We start from the raw sequence: 13,307 nt of genomic DNA, 5'->3' as shown, positions 1-13,307 counted from the left end.
TGGAACAAATACGTGAGAACAAGTGTTGAGTTTGTCACAAAGGATATGACCATTTATGCAAACTCACATACCAAAAGCGCTAAACTCTATGCTGGATGTGAAATTCACCCGAACGAGGGTAACATATGAAATCCACCTAGTCATCGTCAGTAGGAGGTTTTATGTAGCAGGTAACCTCAATTCCCAGATGGTTCAAAAGCACCATTCTGGGCTTACTGCTCCTTTAGCTGGATTTGGGGGCTCACGACCATCGAACGCTTTCACGGCTCTATTAGAGGTCACCAAAAGTCGTCCATCTCCAAGAAATCTATCTGACATGGAAACGTGGAGTCGTCCGGCAGCAGGTATGAGCTCATTTCCGAGCTCGCGAGGCTCTACTAAGAAGCGATAAAAGAAGGCCACAAAGAGAGAATTGCAGCAATATTCGCTGAAGCTTCAGGGTGTCGAGAGCATCAAACGCTCCATCAAAAGATAGCAGTTGCGCTCCTTTTTATATCTTTTCCCTGTTTTCAGAAAAAAAAGTGCTTTACGCTCCTACAGTAACGAAAGTGGATTGGATATCATAGGTTAGGAGTTAGATTACGAAGATAATCCAAGAAGGGACAAGTAAAAAAATTGGGACAGAAAATTCATAAACGAATGAAACCTACGCGTGGGAAAAGTCATCGCAAAAAGTCATCATTAAAAAAAATTGACGCGTTAGGTGCAGTAGGATTGCTCCGTTTATCAAGAACGAGAAAGAAAAAGTGCTTCCTCATTCGCAAAAAAATGTAAGTCGGGTGGGACTGGTATGTGCTGCGCACTCCACCAAGTTGAAACCCTGTGAGAAGACAGGTGATCTTTCCGAGAAAAGTGCAACAGATACACAAATTTAGCCTGGGCTGCAGAGTGGCAGAAGGCCATAGACGGGTTTCAAATTACTATCGACTCAGCATTTCCCACGTGGGCTGTGGAGACGGCCGCGAGACATGGCGTAAGATGTGAGATCCGGCAACATTCCAGGCAGCAATTAGCGTTAGTGGTATACAGCTACTAAGAAATTCATTTCGATTTCCTGGAAAAGCGGTCTTTAGGGGCAGCACATGGATACCTCTCTTGAGTATCTTTAATACCATTTTGTAGTTGCGAGTAAGAATTCTTCTGATTATATCATCATAAAAGGAAAGGAATCATATTCACTGAAAAGTTAAAATTTTTGATAGGAAAAATAGATCCACATAACGGCAACATTGTTACAATAGTGAAAAAATGTTCGCTAGGCACAATAACCATATGTTCATATCTCTGCAAAACGAAGCACCTCCACGTGATTTACAGGAGTCAGGGCTGCTTCACGGTACCTATTTCGTTTCTTTTTGTATCTGAAGAAATAAGATCACTACTCAAAGCGGTCTGTATTATGTTCATCAACGATTCTATTCTGTAGATGCCTTTTCTTCTTGCTATGATTTCGATCAATACTTAAGACAAAGGTAAAATAAGAAAAGTAGAAGAAAGAAGAAGAAAAGTAGTAGAAACAGTTCATCATGTCATTTAATTTGTGTTCAATTCAATTCACTGGACATATTAAATGAAGAGCCGTAAAGACAGGAGTAACTCTCATTTTCATAACAGTTCTTTGATTTGAGAAAGAGCTCAATATCACCACAGTGGTTATGAAAAATGGTCGCATGGCACCGTATGGCGATGTTTCAGGACGGGGCCAGAAACAAGGATCTTCGAAGAGAATGCATCGGCGTAGGAAACCTATATAGGCGTAAGAGATAGGAAAAAATTGATACGTAATCGAAGTCAGATCGAAGGTGACCGAGGTACACATGTCTTCCGTATGTTTTTGGCGCAACACAAACCGGAAATACAACCCAGTAGGTGGATGTGAGACTTTGTTGTGATCTACGGAGAAATTGGTTGTTGTTATGTATATGAATTAGCTTCATTTGTTTCTCAAACATCGTCTTAGCGTTGGAAAAAAATCCAATTAACGTAAAGGACACTCTTCACTGTTTCATAAACTGAAAGGAAAGAAAAGACTTTTTTTTTTTGAAGACTCAGATAGATGCCTGAGAACAAATGATGTTTTTTCACGAACTCCTTGGTTTACAATATTGATATATTGAGCTAAGACTCTAAGCGCAGCAGCCATACGCGATCAAAGACTTGGTTATTACTGAAGCCCGCCAACGTAAGCAGTTATCTTGTGCTGTTACAAACATACAGGTTGCAGGAGCGGATGGCGGCTGCGGCGATGCCTTTAATTGCTTCTGGCGGCCACAAGTGGCCACAGCGTTAACTTATAAAAAAGCTTTAAATGCGCGCGAGGTGTTCCTATGTCATATCTGCTATTCTCTCATAATAAGTTTTATTCTCTTTCTACAGCAGAGCTGTTCCAAAGGTTTGACATTTACATTTACATTTAGCGAAGAAGCGAAAATAAGGAAAGGGTAATGGGGACGATGCTCAGTTGTCCTATGCATATCTTTGTGAGTTCATCTCGGGAATGTCCCTGTTGGTTATCATTGTTGATTAAAGCACTGGAACTCTAACTATGTACATATGCTCTTCCTTTCTCTCCTAATTCTATTTTCTTATTTCACACAAGATGTTGTGCCTTTGGTAAGGAAACAGTATATCTCTTTCAATTTCGAAAGTGCCACCAAATAAGAATAAAAAAGACGGATTCGTTGTAAAATCATTTCTGAGGCACTCTCCAAAAAAGTCAACTGTTTGCTTAGCTTGATGTGATCCTCATACTTCTCTAAACGGAAATTAAGATTCGTCCCTGTAGATATCGGTGGAGACTTGATTTTGTTTGTATAAAAGTGGCAAAGAAGATTAGGAAAGCTCACTTTGTCCCTCAGAAGATTATTCTATTCTCGATTTCACTGAGATTCATGCCGGCGACAAGCTTATGGTGATCGTGCAGTGGAAAAGAAGATTTTCTAAGAGTTGTTCGTTGTTTTTTTTTCCCTGATCATGTAGAATGTTACCAACGAGTGAAGAAAGTCGAAGTATATGTCGCTGGAATCAATCACAGAAAGCAGAAACAAACCAATTAATTTGCATAAACGCGCTCAACGGGAGAACAACACGACACAGGAAGAATGATGCAGTTGTAGTCCCACGACATCTACAAGCAGAAATTACAAACAGGTGAATTATTATAATTTGTTGTTGGACGAATGATACGCAGTGAGGTTAGTTTCTCTGGGTCGATATTTCTGCGTTGGCCAGCCACCCGCATACGCACGAAATCAATGCAGTAGAGCACCATGAAGCGGCTACGTAGCGCCTGGAAACACACATCTATGCCCTGAATCACAAAAGATTCTTTCTCAATGCGTCAGTGGAATTTTTAAAAAGGAATTCGTGCAGTGCAGGTTCTGTTTGGTCGGAGTAACTACCGTGAGAACTGGTTTAAGTAGTCTGAAAGGTATATGTTTGTTTGTAAAAGAACACACAACTGTGGCAAGTGTCACATAGGCGTGAAATGTGTTGTATTTGAACGTTCTCTGTGAAGGTGAGCACTGAGCCCTTTCGACAGCACTCCACGGACCTATTTTCTATTCTTTTTAGTTAGTTTTTTTCGTATAGTAAGACAAGGATAGGATTACGTAGTTTTGGCAAAGTTTTTTACATCAGTTCTATCGTTTCTTTTGCTCTCAGGAAAAATCTGAGATTTTACTCTGCAAGGATTCTATTTCGATTCCATTTTCTTCTTCATGCATTGTGGTTGTACACGATTAGCGTTCCCCTCAGTCATAATATTGAGGATGCTTTTTTCACCTATTTAATAGTTTTTTTTCTCGATTCTGGGGCATCTCTTCAAATACTTCGTTTCGCATGAATTCGATTTGTCAACTGTTTTCGAGTAGCCGTCCATAGTTAACATCTAGAAGACTTTGGAATTTTGGATTTTACTGCGACTGGGGTACGGTTACGGCAGACGTTAGTCATGCACATTTACAGAAAGAATGGGACACAAAATAAGTCGTTGCAAACTGAGTTCTTAAAGGACCACTCTGAGATCTTAGTTTGTAGTGGTCCTTGCTGTTTTCTCTTATACACGGTTACACAAAAGTGGGGTACAAATTCAATTCCTACATACTAAAGCCTTTGAGGAGATGCTCCGCAATCAAAATGAACTTTTGAACTAGCGAAAAGAAATATTGCGACTTTACTTAGTATAACTGATGCTAATCGTCTAGAATTACAGAAGAAAGTAGAGAAGAAATAAGACACATACTTAAGTAAGATCAAGACCTAAGACTTCCCTCCGGAACAAAACAAACGATAAAAATTATGGGTGGCACTTCGCTGAGACTACGTGATCCTGTTCATTCACTATATTACTTTTATACGAGAAAAATAGTGGAAAAACGTAGAAACCAAGAGAACTCATCACTGCAACTCCACAAGATTCGGAAGCAGCAGATTGCGCAAATACACCGATCCTAAGGTCGTTTTGGTCGGATCATATCACCTGCATAACGTGTTCACAAATGACCTGTTGACTGCCGTATCCAACGCTTGCAACGTACTTCTTTTCAAATTTTCGAGGGTTTCTCGTAGTCGTATACAATTAAGACGACCGGTAGATGGTATTCTGAACTCTTCGTGGAAAGTTGTCCTTCAGCAAACTTGTCGGATGGTAGCTTTAAAGGTTTTTGCGTTATCTTTCTTATTAAAGAGTAGGATTTGTGAGAATTCCACTTGCGCAGCAACCTCTTCTTCTAAAGTAAGGATGCAGTCTATCCTGCTAAAATTGCGTAGGAAGGTTGAGCACCAGAGTCAAGTGACACAACATCAGGCTTCAGGCTGAAACACGGTCCATGTTTTTGGTCACAAATCGTACTTTGGAAAGATGGATCCAAAAAGCGGATTTCCCAATTAGGATCTTCAGGTTTGAAATAGGAAATGAACAGCAGAAAAGTAGAATCTTCTCGTGATCACTCAGTATGAAGAGAGTATAAGAAAGCTTTGTTCAAATTGAATAGAACTTCGAACAGAACATTAGATCAACAGATGTTCCGGTCCCGGTGCTTGAACTCCAACCCATCTTTCTTTGTGCTACTTCCATGACGTTCTTATGTGTGTACTTTTAAACACCTCCCTACTTTGTATTTTTGCTGCTCATATTCACCACTTAAAACTTGATATGCCACACATTCGTATCAGACCTAATGTCTTTCATTTTTCAAGCGGTTCTGTGGTCGCTTCCAGAAAAATCCCCAGGTTTCTATGTTTATCATGTGGAACTCCGGGCCACATTTTGTAATCTTCCGTGGAGCAGGTCGAAGTCTACTTTTGTGTCTTCTTCGATTTCCCGGTCATATTGCGATAAAAAAGCGCAGTGCACCTCAGGACGGAACTTTCTGGTGCTACTCAACTCCTGCATGTCAATTCTTGTGTTAACGGTCTCTTTATTCCCGTGTTAGTTGAGGTGCACTGCGACCTTACGAAAGAAATGTAGGCCGACTCTTGAAACTGCCGGGATCTAGGGATACTGCTAGCGTTGTAAGCGCAAGAACTGAATCATTCTCAGTGCCAGGTCCTGTTCGTGTCTCATAGATCTGAAAATAAACGTGTCCGGTAATGTGATTTAGTTTTTGTAGTCAAACGTTTGATTAATGTTACCAGTGCTAGCACCGTTAAACGTCTGAGGCAGAGCAGCCCAACGAATGTGTACTTGGGCAAAATTCGTGCTGGATAGCAGCTCTTTTTTTCGAAAAATATCAACATTGCTGAAGAATTTTGCAGCCTCCTTGCTGACGAGGTGAGCGCTGCATTTGGAGGATATTCAAACTTGATTTCTATAATCATTCACAACCACTACGATAGAGATGCTCTCTTTGTCTTCTTCCTCGACAGTCAACAGACAACGATGGGTTGATATGACGCCTCGGGATTCGCCCCACCTTACTTGACAACCTTCTGACGAAAAAATGTGATTATCTTGAGGAGAATTTTATACATTAAATTCTATACAGGGCCGTGATTTCAACGCTAAGAATAGTCCTAAAATAGCTTTGCTCTGACTAAATTTTCTCGCTTTCTTATAACATTGTCTTTTAATTTTCATAGCAAGGAAGTATATGAAACTATCGGTTAGGTTTTATGCAACTATTTCAATGTTATGTCCCTTAATTTACAAAAAAAAATTGAGTTTGTCACAGTATTTCGAGTTGAAAGATATCGTTCTCAAAACTATTCGAGACTATTTGGTTTCTATGAGACTAAGAAAAAGGAGGAGGAAAAGAAAAAAGAGAGGGAAAAAAGGGGATATAAATTCGCTAAATTTTTTCAAGCACTTTTTCTGCATTCTGTAGCAACAACGTCAAAGTATGGAAAAACCTAAGTGAAACAGTAGGTGGATGCTGAGAAAATTGCTGCTTGCACTTCACTTCAGCTTCTGTCCTTTGTTACTTTTGTTGTTGCTTTTTGCTAATTAGTAAGGTATTAAGTTATCATGTTATTTGAAATGCAGCATGGAGTTTGATCAGTCTGTTATTACTTTCGGGAGTTTTTTTTAAATCTATGACATATAGGCCAACAAACCTCCAATACTTAGAGAAGAAAGCCGGAACAATAGAAATTTTATCATCCGACTTCGTGTTTGTTGTGAAGAAAGTAAGCTGAACTTCATACATTGTACTCTCGTGTAGGTTCCGCTTTGAAATCAGGCTTTTGATGAGAACTGGATGAGAATATGGCAAAAACTGTACATCTGCTAGCTATAGAGGAAAAAAAAGCTCCAAGAAAGTTTCGGAACCTCCATCTGGTACCATCAGGGAACTCGTGACAACCGGAAATCAGTTACTTGTAAGTTAGCAACCATGATTTCACACAAATGTTATATCTGCAATTTAGACAGTCCGCTCCCTCTTTCTCATGGGTCCTATTGAAGCTGATCCTTTGTCTAAGAAAAAAGTTTGATGCAACGTTCGTCGCCATAGGCAATTTGAAGACAAAAAAAGCAAGCTTTTCCCAGAAAGAGTCGTTTTTGTAGGGGCTGACATGACGAAAACTTGTTGCGGTACATCATTAGTAAAAGTGCGCGATAAAAGCTATCCAGACCGTTTGGCCACCTAGAACACAAGCCGCCATATTGTATTGACACAAGCTGCAAGACTGTTGATGTTGACTGAAAAGGGGGTTTACAGGAACAAGGAGTTACAGTATGTGCATGAGAAATGACTTGTGAAGGATGTTTATGCTTATGTATTCTCTACAAGTCAATCTCTATTCCATACCACGGATCTCCCTCATTAAGCGACTCACAGCCAGTTGCGAGGAATCGTGGAGCGTTCCCAGGCGACCGAAAAAGGACTACCAAAAGCAACCTTGTGCCTGACCAGAGACATAGGGCAGATTCGATCCTCCAATCGATCGTGCATAAAGCGGAACCTCTAGCCGCTACATTACACATATACACCACAACAGAATAAGGCCGTACTTGAGACCATGATATTCCTTCCTTCTACACCGCTATAACACCTAAGCTTCTCTCGTCTTGGTCCCCAATAGTTAACGCAGAATGGTGTGATAGCGCTAAACAACGTGAACGTCATCATACTGATAAAGATAAAGATCATACGCCAGATCACAGCTGGCTCCTGCTAAAGCGAACATCTGTGTGCGTGTATATAATTTGCAAACAAGTCATCTGGAAAGCGTGATGAGTGTAACATATAGAGGAGTGGACATAAGGAGGAGTACATCTCGGTGATTCGTCATGCAGGGAGCCTGTCTCATTTCATTTCGCTGTTTTCTAGCGTTAGCGCATTTTGAAGTCATAAGACTTGTTTTACCCTTTTTACTTTCTAGTAGCGGCGCATGTTCATGATGCCTTGGAATACGTTCCACTGCCTGTTTCTCTACTTCTCGAACTGGGGCCTTCCGTCGCGCGCCACCCAATCCTATGTATGAGCCCTAGGAAGCTGATCAATGAAGAGAAACCCGTCCTACCACATCCTAATTCTTTCTAGTGCAGGAGGATCTATCTGATGCTGCAGAATCCGTCCCACCCATTCTACTTTTCAACGTGGGCACAAAAATTGACGTTGTGGACTCGTGCTTCCGTATTTTTCTGCCTTCTAGCACTGGTGCACCACCTCAGTATTGTGAAGGTGGCTTCACTGCCTTTTGACATCAACCCGCTCAATTGACGTCGTGGTACCCGTCCTTCCCCGACCCCACTTTTGGGGGCAAAACATGTTGAAAATCTCAATTTGAACACCACAAAAAGGAACAAGCACACACGGACCGAGATGACAAACATAATCCCCATAGAAAAAATCAGCAACGGTAGAAAGAACTTTGCCGTCTCAGTACTGAAAAAGACGAAACAGTCATCAAAGAAAGAAGACAAGTGTTTAATCTAATGCAGGGATTAGACGTATAACAAGCTTTCGCCTTCAATTCTTTTCTTGTCGTGTTTGAATCAAACTCTCGAACATCATACGATGTTTTCTCTACAACGAAATTTGTTGTCGCAATTCTTATTCTTGGCCGGGTGTAGTGTAGCGGCTAGAGGTTCCGCTTCCTGCACCATCGATCGGAGGTTCGAATCCGCCCTAGTGCTCACCAAGCCTTTCATCCTTTCGAGGTCGATAAATTGATATCAGACTTGTCTGAGAGGATTAAAACACTGACTTGACACATCGGCTAACCCCCGCAAGCCATTGTATAGGCCGGTAATATGTTCGTAAACCTCAAACGATTCTGAATTGATGTGAACGTGGGGGCGCATCCCAAGCGGATTGATTGACGCCAGAAACTTTATCCTTTATCCTTCAATTCTTATTCTTGAATATGTTAAATCAGTAAAACTTCTGAAAAGGTCGTCAGAAAAGATATTGGTTAGGAAAAGATCATAAATTACAGTCCATGCTTTTTTTGAGTTCTGCAAGAAAAGTGCTCCGCCTTCGAAACACGTCGGATGGAATATTTCGAAAGAGTTTGTGATTTGTTACTGCACCGAACAAAAACATTCAATCCATCTGTATAATCAGAAGAGTAATAACTTTTACTGATTTGTAGAATTGAAGGTGAGCATGCTCATGAAGGTTTATATGCGCTTCTTAACACATGACTAAAAGTGACCTCTCCTATCAAGTGTTTTTGATATATCTTAATGGAACACCTGACAGCGGCTCAGTGGCAGAATGCTTGCCTGTCAGGTGGGCGGCGCTTTTTTGGTTCCCAACGGTGATACGTTTGCATCTTTATAAAGTATTTTTGTGAGACACAACCAAGCACACGCAAAAGCGAAATAAGTGCGTTATTATGTAGCATGATACTGTATATGATATGGTAAGTGTACGCGTATATGTAGGGTGATGTGGATTGCGACTCAATTAGAGAAGAATTGCGTCCTCCAGGAAAAAGTAGCCGCTTCCGGTACCACTCGTAAGGCAGTGGAGAAGGGTAGGGGATAACTGTTGGTTTCTTGAGGTTGTAGAGGGAAACATGTGGTTCTTAATTTACTTCTAAGCCTACTATTAAACTGGAGAGAAAATTGAAACTAAATAACTAAGAAGAAATAACTGTTTTTCCATGGTCAGAGTTCTTTCTTTTCTATAGGAGCAAATGAATCATTTTAGGGGCATCGTCGGTGAAACGCTGGAGAACATTCCAAAGAAGAAGAAGACTATCCAACACATCTGCATAGGGTTACATGGCTGAACGAATTATGATATCAAGGAAGGAACACATTAATATGAAAGGTGGATTCAAATCCCCCTTTCCACTATTCGTACTCTAATCTTCGAAAAAAAGTCTAAACAAACTGTAGATCCAAACGAAAAACTAAAAGGAGCAGTATTGCATTTGGAGAAGGACGTATAATTGTATAATAGCTGCTGGCACCACTTAGGCCCTCGAGACCCAATCGCTTCGTTTCGAAGAATGCAAGTAGCAAACACAGGGCAGTGTAACCACTACCTTTCCTCGTAGTATTCAACTCGTCTTCCTTCATTACACGCTGCTAGCTCCCCAGAGATGCTTCATAAATCCTAACGGTGTGTCGGGCTCCGGAACGGGTTTGTCGAACAGGAAATGATGCGTGGAGGTGTTTTCATTACTGCTAATAGGGCAGAAAATATAGGAATGTTATGGCGCTTCAGCTAGCAACTGCTGTACGGCGAAGCGATTCTTTCCTCAATCTCAACGATGTAACATAGAATAGTAGTGAAAATAGCCCGATGTCTAGGCAGATACTACGACAAATGGAGCGTTGGTATTTTTCTGACAAGTTGAGCGTTAGCTGCTTCTGTGGTGCGCAGCTTCAGCGCCTTTCGGTGTTTGCTTGCTTGAATCCGCATGATCACGTCCTTAACGGAAGTGAGATTAAACAGTCAAGTTGTTAATCTTGAATAGGTCCCACGAAGTCTCAAGGGTAATCAAGAAGAGAAGACGAACTGCATAACGTTGATCAATCCGTTCTGGATTTTGTATGCCCTTCACTTCTGCACAAAATCGTAGAAGTACATAGATTCATAGGCGTATTTGTAAAATAGGGATCGATTTGAGGCTCCAACCGATGTATGAAGTAAGTGTCGCTATTCTCTTAGACAACAACTCTGCTTCCAATTTACCACTTCCGTGTAATGGGGATGGAGGCTTCACATAACTTGCTGAGAACGTTCTTGGTAGTGAGGGTTGCTAAAGTCTTCTTCGAGAGCCAGAACCTTTGTGAAAGGACTCCAGATGTCGAACGAAATGCTAAAAAAAAACAGTATAATAGAACATACGAATATACTAATTCATTTTACTCAACTGTTTCTGCCGAAGATACAACCGAACAGTCATCAACTTCAATGGTTATTTTCTAGAGAGCTTCGCATCACAACACCGCTAGCTTTACGGTAGTCAGTGTTGTACGTAACTGCACAATTGGAAAAATAATTTGTAACTGGTACAAATCTTACCCAGCAGCATAAATGCGAACACATACACATGCTTGAAGTTGGTCTCATGAGAACAAAAACTTATAAGAACAAAAACTTTAATGCCTGAAGATACAGATTAAGTTACACCTAGTGTGTCCCTGAAAGGTTAGGAGTATGCTGGCGCATACTCAGCTCACGCTGTTCCCGAGGTTAATGCTAACGATTTTTCAGCCGACACCTGTATGAAACATACGCTAAGTGGTATAAACTCTACGAGCACGGCATTTGCGAATATGAGTCCTTAAAGAGTTATTCTACAGTCAAAACTGCAGCAAATTAGTCGCATCTTTTCTTTTCTGTTCAGAAGTTGCAATATTCAACCAACTGCGTAATCTCAAATCGACAAGTTTGCTGATAAACAGCTCCTCGCATTTTTTAATATTCTGGATCCAGATTGCATAGGTTAATTGCGAATAGAGAAAAAAGTTGTGGTTGCGAATAATTATCTCCCAGAATAGGCGAGATATGTTTTGGTTGACAGGAAGAACTAAAATTCCAGTTTTTCTTAAGAAGAAACCGACAGTTAACATTTCTTGCATTCCAATTTCTATAGCTTGCTTGTATAATCGGGTCGCATTTGAACCCTTAATCCATCCCACATAAAGAAGTCGCCTTTGTTGGTCCCTTTTTTGAGAATATGCCTCTCATGGGAATCCTATTAAGACACTTTTATGGACATCTTTCGGGATCAACACAGACCTCAACCTCTATATGTGCGACATGAAGAAGACACATAGACCACATAGGAGCAAGATTTACATCTGAAGCGGCGGTCCACACTAAATATACTCATGCATTTTCCATACAAAAATGAGCTATCGAAGCAGATCAGTGGAGAAAACAACTCAGATAATGACATGTAGTACTTGTAATCCGCCGCAGAAAAAGACGGCGCCAGTCTTCTCTGGCAATGAATTGGGTTCCGGTTTCAGTGAAGTTTGTAGTTTCTTTCTGTTCCTAAGATTATCTGACTCAGACAAAGTGTGTTCCATTTTTTTAAAATCTTTCTTTTCTGGTACACCATTAGTGTATGTGAATAAATAAATAAATAAATAAATAATGATTGCACTATTGTGCTGCAATGTCAAAACTATAAAAATCCGCAACTATCGCCATTTGTTGCACATAGTGAGTAGCAAAATCCCATTCTAACTAGTGGAAGCCGCAGTAGCAGCCGTGCTGTCCAACCAACAACAGAGGCTACTTTATCGTCAGACACCTCTCACGAGCTGTTATAAACAATACCATAGCTCTACAAAGGCTCTTCTGTTCTTCTTTTTAATGTCCTAAGAATTTATACTGAAGTAAAATCACCGTCAAACTGATAAAGATGAGCACCTCGCGCCAGGTAAGGTGACGTGATGACTGACAAGGTGACATGATAACTGCTATGTAGGCAATTTTGCTCTTTTGTGTGCACTAATTCAAAAACCAGGACCGAAAAGTAGGAACGCGGGAAGACCCTGAAATAACTATAGAAGTATAATACTGATGGGATCCTCACAATCATGAGGCAACGTTTAACGTTTCATTTTCTTTCCTTGGAAATCACGAAATCACAAGTTCACTAGTCTAGATCTTTTATTCCTGGTGCTCCTAATTTTTGGTACAGGCAGCATACCACGAATCTGAACTTATGAGTGAATCCGCGGGAGAAACTAGAGATGGGGTTGTAGATGCAAAGGACGGCGTGGAAGACGTCGTTTCCTACGACAATTTCAGTTGTAACGCGCCACCCTTGCACACGCGCCGCATGCAAGTTCTAGAGGTCAAAGATCAGTGATGTCTCCTCACCAGAATATTCAACTAAAACCAATGAATAGGCTGCTGAGACATGAACGAAACGTGTACATAAACGAGCGTTCTAACGTATGTCGTAGGAAATAATGCGGTTCCCGCGCCTTTCTTTTTTACGACGATTAATCAGGAATACGATTCGGAACCAGCCCGGATTCCGAAGTCTACAACCACATCTCCAGCTTTACTTGCGGATTCCCTCGCCACACCAGATTCGTGATATGCTGCCTTTAACTGTAATCATCACATCACTGGTTCCTTTCTCCTGCTCTTTTTACCGCTAGATGGCAGAACGCCCCATAGAGTGCATGCATCCATTTTCTCCTGACTTGAGACCAATGTGACGAATTTCCTGGTGTTGGAGCATCAATCTGACAATGGCAACTGTCTTCCGTTTTTTGATGTACATTTGCTTCCAAGTAAGGCAGAATTCGGCCTGTCTCTGTGTTTTCTGCGATATCGTGCATATGTCGGGGTGTCGAACTTACCCCACTGAATCTGAGCTCTTATAATCTCCTTTTTCCCAGTATTGGACAGCTCAGGAGTCAGAGTGTCCCCTAC

At 41.0% G+C, this 13,307-nt stretch overlaps 1 protein-coding gene across 1 annotated transcript; it reads left to right on the top strand.

Moving 5' to 3' along the window:
* Window positions 1-187: 187 nt before the first annotated feature.
* Window positions 188-6,731, top strand: RB195_019176 (uncharacterized protein; the record flags this gene model as incomplete). The annotated part of the gene is made up of 4 exons (XM_064186916.1): window positions 188-344; window positions 876-1,014; window positions 6,546-6,627; window positions 6,681-6,731. 4 exons carry the CDS (start codon window positions 188-190, stop codon window positions 6,729-6,731), a joined length of 429 nt encoding a protein of 142 aa, XP_064042797.1.
* Between the last annotated feature and the right edge of the window lie 6,576 nt (window positions 6,732-13,307).

The sequence above is a fragment of the Necator americanus genome, chromosome II, assembly GCF_031761385.1.
Source record: "Necator americanus strain Aroian chromosome II, whole genome shotgun sequence".
Lineage (NCBI taxonomy): Eukaryota > Metazoa > Nematoda > Chromadorea > Rhabditida > Ancylostomatidae > Necator > Necator americanus.
This window is presented reverse-complemented; position numbering and strand designations above follow the sequence as displayed.